At 36.9% G+C, this 11,217-nt stretch overlaps 1 protein-coding gene across 2 annotated transcripts in view; it reads left to right on the top strand.

Moving 5' to 3' along the window:
- Positions 1-10,857, top strand: part of EIF1AX (eukaryotic translation initiation factor 1A, X-linked) — a 17,301-nt gene extending 6,444 nt beyond the window's left edge. For both annotated transcript variants that reach the window (XM_005870959.2, XM_014543469.1), the window contains exons 3-7: positions 1,246-1,349; positions 2,169-2,219; positions 4,771-4,852; positions 6,034-6,125; positions 8,675-10,857. In XM_005870959.2, the coding sequence (XP_005871021.1) occupies positions 1,246-1,349; positions 2,169-2,219; positions 4,771-4,852; positions 6,034-6,125; positions 8,675-8,680 (335 nt within the window). In that variant the 3' untranslated portion in view covers positions 8,681-10,857. The remainder of the gene's footprint in view (positions 1-1,245; positions 1,350-2,168; positions 2,220-4,770; positions 4,853-6,033; positions 6,126-8,674) is intronic.
- The last annotated feature ends 360 nt before the right edge of the window (positions 10,858-11,217 follow it).

The following is an 11,217-nucleotide window of genomic DNA, read 5'->3' as shown; positions in this document are numbered from 1 at the left end:
ACTTATTTATTTTTAATTTTTTATTGATTTCAGGGAGGGAGAGAAAGATAGAAACACCAATGATAGAGAATCATTATCTGGCTGCCTCCTGCATGCCCCATACTTTGGATCGAGCCCACAACCCGGGTATATGCCCTGACCAGGAATCGAATCATGACCTCCTGGTTCATAGGTTGATGCTCAACCACTAAACCACACTGTCTTGGCGAAAAGCTGTCTTTGACCACCATGTTGAAGTGCTAGGTTCACTGTATGTAGTCTGGGTAACTTCCACTTGTCAACCCCACAATCAATTTTTCAAAGTTACATCACTGTATTTACCAATTAGTAGGTATCCTCTTTGGCGGTTAGTTTAATGTACTGCTTGAGTAAGTAAAGGTTCTGAAGTGATGGCCCCTCTCCCCCTGTGTCTTCTGTCATTTACTGATAAAAGAGACAGGCCGATGTACAAGCTAATGCTCAGAATCTCAGTTTTTCAAATGGCATTGAAACCAGTTGGCTTCCTGGGTACCCTTTTGAAAAGATTTTCATTAAAAACTTGGCATTTTGCCTAAGAACATCTTTCTGGCTTTACAAAAACTTCAGAATAATTACTAAGACATTCTAATTTAACAAAAGTAGCTTAATTAACATTTAAGCTACGTTTATTTGCCAAATCTACCAAGTGTGTTGAGATTATCCTCTAAAGCAGCGGTTCTCAACCTGTGGGTCTCGACCCCTTTGGGGGTCAAATGACCCTTTCACAGGGGTCGCCTAAGACCATCGGAAAACACATATATAATTACATATTGTTTTTGTGATTAATCACTATGCTTTAATTATGTTCAATTTATAACAATTAAATTGGGGGTCACCACAACGTAAGGAACTGTATTAAAGGGTCGCGGCATTAGGAAGGTTGAGAACCACTGCTCTAAAGGTTAGAAGGGAAAGGAGCTTCAAAATTGGCAAAGGCTTCAAGAGATTGAGGAGGTATAGTGTGTACATTTTGGGATAAGCCACCTTGCTCTCCAAAAGTAAAGCAAACAGTCATGAAAAAACATTTCTGATAGAAGAGATGAGTCTTGGTTGTGGCTCTACCATTAACTAGCTTGGGGTTTGTCACTCCTTTTCATTTACTTTACTGCATGTATTTATTCCCAGCTAGTACCACCTATATGTTCTAGTCACTTTTATGTGGACTTCCAAATTGTTTTTATCAAAAGTTGAACAATATCTTATGCCCTTTTCTTTTCCCTCCCCCAGAATATGCTCAGGTAATCAAAATGTTGGGAAACGGGCGCTTAGAAGCAATGTGTTTTGATGGTGTAAAGAGATTGTGTCACATCAGGGGGAAATTGAGGAAAAAGGTAGGTGTGGATATTTGTTTTAGTTAATACAAAATTGTGGTTAAGGGGAGGGGTGCAAATGTCTCTACAGTTTTTATGGGCCAAGGACCTCGTTTTTATAAGTTACCAAAAGAGTTCAGTAGAACTGTGATTTGCAGATTCTATTTAAAGACTCAATTTGCATCACCTATGTTGTATTCCTGCCAAAAATGTTTAACCTGAACCTAAGAGGAAATGATCGACAAATCCAAATTGAGGGACTCTCTGCAAAATAAATCAGGAAAAAAAAGGCTGGAGTGCTATTAAGTGTTACATTAATGTTAAATTTCCTGAATTGTGATCTAATTTGGGAAAGGCTAATGTCCTATCACATTCGGTGTTCGGGCAGATTTATTAGTTAAATTAGTTAAAAGTTCCTCCAACTCTGATTTTATGATTATTTTTCAAATTTTGTTTTTTAATCCTTCAGTTAACAAACTAAAAAGTTGGGGTGGGGAAGTGGAAGGAAGGGAGGGAGGCAGATGAAGCAACATATCTAATTTTTTATTCTTACATGTAAAGGATAGATAACTAACCACTTAGAATACTTCATGGGGGGAATCCCTTTTTAAATTTATCATTCCTCTAGAATTAGTAAACTGCCAGGTAGTTAAATAAGAGTATTTTTTTAATATTCCAAATTACAGGAAAGTTGAAACAGGCACAACTGCTTGCTATAGTTTGTTTTTGTTTTTTCCTGTTTCTAAATGTAGTTACTTAAATCACAGTTGGGTGAATAGCATTTTATGGGAATGCTGATTCAGTGTTGCTCTTGATTCTTTATTTTTATTTCTTTTATAGGTTTGGATAAATACCTCAGACATAATATTAGTTGGTCTACGAGATTACCAGGTAAAAAAAATAAAATAACATTTTTATGCACTTGCCAGATTTTGATGATCCATTAGTGTTAGGAACATAAGTCATAACCGTATTTGAGCAGTTCTAGCCCAGTATGTGCCTCACCATTGTATCAGCAAACATTTCATAAGGCATTGTGCTAGGTAACCCCGAGATTATGGTTCCCAAATGCCAGTCTGTGGAGTTCGTATTTTCACTGTAGAAGAAATGCAGGCCATGTAAATTTTTCATGAAGCTAAGTGGTCCTTTTTCCTTTTCGGATATTTAAAATTTTTCCTTTTTAACCCAGGCCGGTGTTTCTAAGTAGTTAGAATGTTGGCCTATGGACCGAAGGGTCGCACGTTTGATTCCAAGTCAAGGGCATGTACCTGGGCTGTAGGTACAATTTCCAGCCCTGATCAATGTGCATGCAGGAGACAGTCAATTGATGTATCTCTCTCACATTGATGTTTCTCTCTCTCTTATCCTACCTCCCTTCCACTCTCTAAAAATCAATGGAAAAATGTATCCACACGTGAGGATTAACAAAAAAAAAGTTTCCTTTTTGGAATGAGATAGTGAATAGTAGTTTTGTTAGTGTTCTTAGTTGGCAAAATAAAAATGTAATCTTATGTTGGTCCTCCCACCTTTTTTGTTGTTAATCCTCACCCGAGGGTATTGTTTCCCACTAATTTTTATTTTTTTATTTTATTTTTTAAATATATTTTATTGACTTTTTACAGAGAGGAAGGGAGAGAGAGAGATAGTTAGAAACATCGATGAGAGAGAAACATCGATCAGCTGCCTCCTGCACATCCCCCACCGGGGATGTGCCCGCAACCCAGGTACATGCCCCTGACTGGAATCGAACCTGGGACCCTTCAGTCCGCAGGCCGACGCTCTATCCACTGAGCCAAACCGGTTTTGGCTCCCACTAATTTTTAGAGTGAGTGAAAGGGAGGTAGGGGAAAAAGAGAGAGAGAGAAACATCAATGTGAGAGAGACACATCGGTTGGTTACTTCTCCATGTACCCCAGGAACCGGGGAATCAACCTGCAACCCAGGTACGTGCACTTGACCAGGAATTGAACCCGAGACCCTTCGGTGTGCAGGCCAACACTCTACCACTGAGCCACACGGCCAGGGCCCCGCCCCAGTTTTTTTTTAAACTATACGTCTTGAATTCAAAATCTGGAAAGAGTTACTCATGGGGCTACAGCTGAATGATTCATGCTGCCATCCCACAAGATGTGAACACCCTGGTAATGAGGGGAATAAGAAAGGCACACAGTTAATTACAGTATAAACCATGATATAAGTTTTTACTCTAAATTTAGATCAGCACTTAGGTAAGAAAATTATAGTTTGCCCTCATGAACTCAACCTGGAGACATTGTGGGTCTGTGAAATCTATTTGGTTCTACCTGCTGGAACTTACCACTGTGTATTAAATCTCGTGAGTGATAAAATGTTTTTATTTTTAAAAATATATGTCTATATTCCAGAATAAAGAATTACAGTTGTTGCTTTAAATCAATGGTTCTCAATCATGGGTGATTTTTTTTTTTTTTTTTTATGTCCAGGGGCCATTTGGCAGTGTCTGGAGACATTTCTGGTTGTCACACCTGGGGGAGGGGGACAGTGCTGCTGGCATCTAGTGGGTAGAGGCCAGAGATGCTGCGAAACATCCTACAATGCACAGGACAGGCCCTGCAACAAAGATATCAGTAGCCAAAAATATCAGTAGTGCTGAGGTTAAGAAAGCCTGCTTTAAATTCATACCATTTTAATGTCCGTTCTCTTCTTTTGATCTCAAAAATAACCCCAGAAGTAGGGATAATAGTTTCCTGTGTGAAGATAGGAAACCAAGGTGCCAAAAGATACAACATTCTGACTAGAAAATAACAGCCAAGACCAACTTTTCTGATTCTTAATTTCCCATGATCCTTCTCTGCCCCTGCCACTTAAAGGGTGGTCCAGGGACCAGAAGCATCGCTAGCTTTTGGGAACTTGTTCGAAATGCAGATCCTTGGACCCCTACCCCAAGCCTCCTAAATCAGGATATGCATTCTAACAAGATTCCCCCTGGGCTTCTTTACACACATTACAGTTTATGTAAGATGTATAAGTAAATTCATGGCTTCCCTCCACATCAACTAATCTATCTTCAGGAGGTGTAAAAGCCCCACAGGAGATCCTGATCAATTCTACCCTGAGAACCACTGGTACATGGAAAGTGTATTCATTTCCTTGGGTCATTATACCACTCTCGATTTTTGAATTGCAGTATTTAATGTTTAATAACCCTGTAAATTATGGTTCCAGGGAATTTTTGTATTTCAAAAGACTTCTAATCAGAGGGTAATAGTAAATAATCCACAAGATTAGGTCTGCACAGTTCTGCTCTTATTAAAGTGAGATCTGCGAAGATCTTCCCTAAGCCTGTTGATCATTATTCATTTATGCATGCCAGCTTCATACTGGGTTAAACCCGAAGATGTTTTTCAGAGGGTAGGAGAAAACTTAATATTTTGCCATAATCTGTTATTTTTCTCTTTTCAAGGATAATAAAGCTGATGTAATTTTAAAATACAATGCTGATGAAGCGAGAAGTCTGAAGGCATATGGCGAGCTTCCGGAGCATGGTAATGTCTCAGTTACTATATTAACCTGTCATGGTGCTATTACCTGGTCGTATCAAGGGAAGGGATTTGGGTAGAATTTTGTGGATTTTGCTTACTTACTTTTGTGCTTACATGATTTGTTTTAAGTCTGACTGCCTATACTTCATAATATTAGATACCTGAGGTTCTGTTTCTAATAAGTATACTTTGGTTGAGGAGTTATATACTTTATAAACCCTGGATTTCTGCATAATACCAAAGGAAACATTTTGTTGAGTATTTTAAAAGTCATTTCTCAAAGAGAATGTTAGTGTTTGTCTAACTTTAAATGTGAAGCAAGGGTAGTTAATTAGGTACTATTGTTGATTTTTATTAAAAAGGCAGTCTTCAATTTATCGTACCTAGTATCACAGAATCCCACAGAATTTTTTAAGCCAACATTCTTTGTTTCCTCCCCCAGTACAAAAAATTATGCGTTCTTAATGTGGAAAACAAAACAAAAATAAGTCCCTCACAACCTTATCAAAAGGGAAATATACTTTATATACTATTTTGTAAGCCTGCATTTTACAAGAATTTTGTATTATATCTTATATTTTGATGTATCTCCAAGTTATTAGAATAATCACAGATTTATGAATTTTTAAACATAGAATACTGTAGACCATGAAAATCCTGCTGAAATGAATTACTTGGCATTTCAAATCTAGGAAATGCTAATATATCTGGGAAGGGCTAGCACTTTCTGGTTCATTTTCATTGCTTAGGGATAGCATGATTTGACCAAAGATTCTGATTGACAAGTCTGATGATCAGTGAGTTATTAGGTTGTACTCAAACCTTTTTTAAAGCACAGCTGGAAGTTGTAATAGTTTCAGAATTTGTGTCATTAGATTCTGCCTTACTAAAAATACCTTTTAAACAAAAGAAAATTATAGCACAAGTACATTCTATCTTGACTTACCAGTCACTTTGTTGGAGGTTTTGTTTTATCAAATACTGTTCTGTATAATAGCATTGTTAAATCAAAGTTAGGATCTTTCTGATCATAAAACTTAGATTTAATTATATTAAAAGTTTGAATTGTAAGAGTCTCCTTTTATATTTCAACATTTGATATCAAACCGCTTTCAGTGGGCAATTATTCATTTTAATAACATCTTGGTTATGTTATATGAGTATATTTATTTTTGTTTCTTTAGCTAAAATCAATGAAACTGATACATTTGGTCCTGGAGATGACGATGAAATCCAGTTTGATGACATTGGTGACGATGACGAAGACATTGATGATGTAAGTAAATGCGCCTTGCATTTTTCAATGTTTGTGAATTATCCACAGAGAAACCAGCTCCTTCCCCCAACTTCCTTTAATCTAAGAATGTTGAACATTTAAATAAGGGTATATTTTGAGACTTGAACATGAATTAAAATATTCAGTAGACAACTAATCAACTGTTTATACTTTGAGAAGTCATCTATTTTCAACATTTCTTCCTAGAAAGATCAATATTTGCTTTGGCAATAAAGAGAGGAGGGGTGGACTGGCTGAAAGAGGGTAGAGGGATTAGCCAAAGAACATATATGCATAACCCATAGACACAGACAATAGTGTGGTGATGGCCAGAGGAAAGGGGGGCAGGGTTGGGTGGAGGTGGGAAAAGTTTAAAAAATAAATAAAACAAACCCAAAAAAAGAATATCTAAAGAGATCTCTCTTAAGAACTTTAGTTGTAAGAAATATAGTATCTTACCACAAAAACATGTCTTCTCTTGATTGAAATACTGGTATAAGGTATCTGGTTTGAACCAGCTTGATAAAAAGCATTGAAATTACAACATACATTAAAAGCTTTGTTAAAATCAAGGCTTTTTGCCACCATATGATGTTATCTGCTGGATATGCACTATTGGCAATCTCTTGGTTTAGAGTTAGTATGTTTATTTTGAGGAAAATGTATTGTTTTTCCTAACTTTAGTAAAGTAGTGATGCTCATAAGAGTAAATGCCTCATTACCCTTCTGGTCAAACTTAATTTGGGGCAATATAAGTTTATTTAATAACTAGAGGCCTGGTGCACAAAATTCGTGCACGGGGGGGGGGGGGGGGGTCCCTCAGCCCAGCCTGCACCCTCTCCAATCCGGGACCACTGGCTCCTAACTGCTCGCCTGCCTGATTGCCCCTAACCCCTCTGCCTGCCTGCCTGATCGCCCCTAACCACCTCTGCCTGATTGCCCCTAACTGCTCCCCTGCTAGCCTGATCGCCCCTAACCGTCTCTGCCTCGCTCCGCACCCGGGACCTAGGATTCCCTCCTCTGGCTGGCCACAGGCACCCGGGGACCGTGGGCGGGCAGCTTCACCTGGGCTGTAGCCACAGGCGCTGACACCTGAGACCGCGGGGCAGGCGGCTTGTCCCTCTCCCGGGCCGCAACCTGGCTGGTCCCCGTTCCTCTCTCACGAGCTCATTTGTGCCTGGCTGGTTCTCATTCCTCTCTCCCCAGTGTTGAGGGTCTGAGCAGCGTGAGGGTGTGATGACCATTTGCATATTAGCTCTTTATTATATAGGATTACTCAAATTTGGTTTGGGCTCTTCTTTTCATTCCCCTTTAAATAAAAATGTAGTTCAGAAACCACCTGTGTATATATAAGTCTAAAAATAATACTAATGTTTGATTTGCTTTAAAGATGAAATTTTCATATGCCTAGAGCAGTTGTTTCTGACCAAGATTGTACAAAGAATTACCAGAGTTTTTCAAAAATAGAAAGACTGGTCTTGGGAATGTCTGAGTTAGGCATCACTGAGATTCTACAATGAACATTTTCCTGTACTTGATTTATCATGTATATATGTATCTTTATTCATCAATCAGTCCATCTTATATTTGATGCATCATCAAACCATTAGACACATTTATGAATTTTTAAATATATAGTACTACTGTACTAATGCTTTGTTTAAACATTAAAGCATACCCACCCTAAAATAAAAAAAATGAAAAAGGATAAGAAATAAATATATCTTTTTTTTTTTTTTTTTTTTTTTTTTAGTTTCACTCCTTTTGGAGACCCTGAGCTAGAGGATTCTTGTGACTAAACTGTTAGTGGTACCTTGACAGTAGATTTATCGATTATATTCTGTGATAAGAACCTGGCATGGTTGTAGTTTAAGGGGTTGACCCAAACATTTGGACAGCTAAGCTAGGGTAGAAGGCCTCTTCAGAAATTAAGAACCTAACCAGAGAACATGCCTGAATAGGAAGAGGTGATACAGAGGTGATAGGTTGAGAATCTAGACAGGAGAAAGGTTGTCTAAGAAAAACAAAAATTCTGAATCTCTGCCAGTGCTTCCTCAGGACTGGGCCCAGCAGGCTGGCAGGGGAAAGATAAAGCAGTGGTTATTAAGGGGGCTGCTGTTCTCTTTAACATTTGTAAGGGTGGCTTTGTTTATCACCTGAGAACCTTCTTCCCCGAGACATTTCTCTAGATAATTTATAGGTATTCAGTCTTATAACCAGGTTGACTAGAAAGAGGAGAATTTGGTCAGTATCACACTTGTTCCTTTCTTAAATAATGCTCTGCTCCAACCCCCAAAATAAAATATCACTAGCACAGAAGCAAGGAGACACTACACTTTATTAAGAATATTCAATATGACATGTAACATTCTAAATGAGGTGGTAAAGATTTACTGGCAGCAGACCAGAATTGAGAAAAGCATGGTATACAGGATTTCCTCTTAAGATTGGATTTGTTTCCCAGATAGCCTAAGGTGCCCCTTACGTGGTAGGCTGCTGCAATATAAGAATCTGTTTTTCATTTGATCTGATATTCTTTTCCCTTTCAGATCTAACTTAACCTCAACATTCTGCATTCCAACTTCTCTGAGGATTGTTCAACAATTTGGATTTCGGCTGAGGCCTATAAAAGAAGATTAAAATCCCTTTAATTTGAATGCAGTTGGGTTAAAGCATACTGATTTGTTTCTAAGGTGTTTCTTTAAAAACCGGTAGTGTTGAATTAAGTGAAATATTAAGCTCACTTTGTTCTTCGGGTGTAATGGAGTTTATGGGTAAAAGAGAGAGCACATCTATTTTTGAAAAGAGGAAAAAAACCTTTCCTATTTTGACCACTTCCAGTAAATAAATGGATGCTTTAAATAAACCATTTGCCCTGTACTTATCACTTATAAGTAAGCCCTAGTTTTTACTAGCCTGTTGACTGTACAGTGTATTTCTATATATTCCAGTTACCTACATGTATCCTTGAGGTTTTGAACAAAATTAAGGGATGCAGAAATCTGCATTTGAAATCAGAAATAATAGAACCTGGGTTTTAATAGCAATTTTGAATTTGTAAGGTTAGTAGTTGCAGAAATTGAACACTAGGTGGCACCCAGTTATCTTAACATTGGAAATACTGATTTGGTTGTAAATTTTTTTTTTAAACTCACTGTACATACAAAATACCCCAACCAAGATTTTTTTGATCATATGCATGTATGTTGAATGTTTTTACAGAACTAAAAGATTATTGTTTTATTTCAGAAGTTATATGTGTAAGCTACAATTTTAAATGACTTATACACATTACTTATGTATAAATGAAAATTTCATAACAACTTGTACAAATTAAGCCCTTTTCAAATGATCCCTAAGCTGGGAAAAGAGGCAGGAATAACAGCTTAATGAAAAGATAGTCTCCCATTTCTGAATGGAAGAGCTACCATGGAGAATATAATAAAGACAATGTCATGCTGCACAGTGTATTATATATATACTTTGTGTTTAGGGTATATTTTATTATGTGTCCTTTATTTTTTTTTTTTTTTTTTTTTTTGGTATGTTACTAGGAATTTAGATTCATCCTTTCTCATTCATTTTTTCATGGCAACTCTAGTAAAATGAAATTAAAGGCTGGACTAGTTAGACCTCACTAGCCACACTGAATTTATGTGCAACTTTAAAAGAAGAGATCCACCATGTAGCATGTGATGCTTTTATTCTGCTGGTCTCCAGAGAACTTTGCTGTGATGAAAAGTAATGTAAAGGGGAATAAACCTTCACATGCCCTGCAAAAAAAACAAACAAATCTCTCATAAGTGTGCAAACTCTGGAATCAAAATCTGTGGATCTATAAAACATTGTTAAAGAATAGAAATTTTGAATGGACATTTGTAGTTCGTGTTTCTTATTTGGCGTTCTTGAACACTTACCTAGTTAGACGGCATCTGAGCTCATGGGCAAGTTTTTAATATTTAAAAGAAACCAGCCTCTAAGAATTATCAATAGTGATTGTCTTTCTCAGTAATCTAAACCTCCTAAGATATTTAGGCTTTTATACATAAAGGTGTTTTGCTAAATTTGTGGTATATGGGAGGTGGGCAAAAGTAGGTTTACAGTTCTTCATAGGGGAAATAATACAATAAATAAATAATACAAGAACACACTTTCATGTACCTGCAACTGTAAAGTACTTTGCCCACCCCTGTATAAATCCTTCCACGTTATTTTACCAAGAATGTTTTAACTCTGTGTCTGTGATACAGTTCATCGTAGGGATGGTGTATCTCAAACATCTTAAGTTTTTCTACTTACCTCCTCAAATAAATATGGTTTATTTAAAGATTCTTTAAAAATTACAACGATGGCCCAAATGCATTTGCTAGTGATTTTTTCTTTCTTGCCTTGGAAGTAACAACTCAGTGTAGTGTTGCATCCTTGAAAATCTGAAATCATAATACCCATAATTGAAATAGTTGGGCTGAAATTGTAGCTTATATCAACACTACTCGGAATTATTTTAGTAACTTTTCATGTGGAAATGAATCGTTTCATCGATATATTTCAAATGAGCAATGGAAGTGGTCCTTAAGAAAAGGTTTTTTGTTGTTGTTTGGTTATACTCTGATTTGTAAAATACAATGCTATAAATTGTGCTCTGAAAGAAAATAAAATGTTTGAAATCCAGATAATAGTCTTACTGTTAAGAGGTGTAATAGTTATTACTAACAAACTTGATAGGTTTGCATTTTTCATGTAGTGTTTATTCCACTTCCAGTTAGAGTATAAGTATGCTGTATTACTAAAGCGGCTAAATAACCAAACCAAGTGTTTGTGTGATAAAAGACTTGCCAAGATTTATTTGTTGAATCTTGAACATCCAGCCTCTTAAAGAGAACCCCCTCTTAAGGAGCCTGCAAACTATGCATGATGAAAATTCTTGCATTTTATTAAGGAATGGCCATTGGTTTACTCAACACATCTTAGGGTATCATGGCTATAAATTTAGTTGCTTACAAAACTCTTTGTGACTTGTGGTTAAACTTAGTCTCACATATGTAAATATTAAATTATAGGATGTTGAATAACATCTTTAAATTGCTGTCTG

Source organism: Myotis brandtii, unplaced genomic scaffold (genome assembly GCF_000412655.1).
Source record: "Myotis brandtii unplaced genomic scaffold, ASM41265v1 scaffold326, whole genome shotgun sequence".
Taxonomy (NCBI): Eukaryota; Metazoa; Chordata; class Mammalia; order Chiroptera; family Vespertilionidae; genus Myotis; species Myotis brandtii.
The sequence above is the reverse complement of the archived record's forward strand: the minus strand, read 5'-3'. Positions and strand labels throughout refer to the sequence as shown.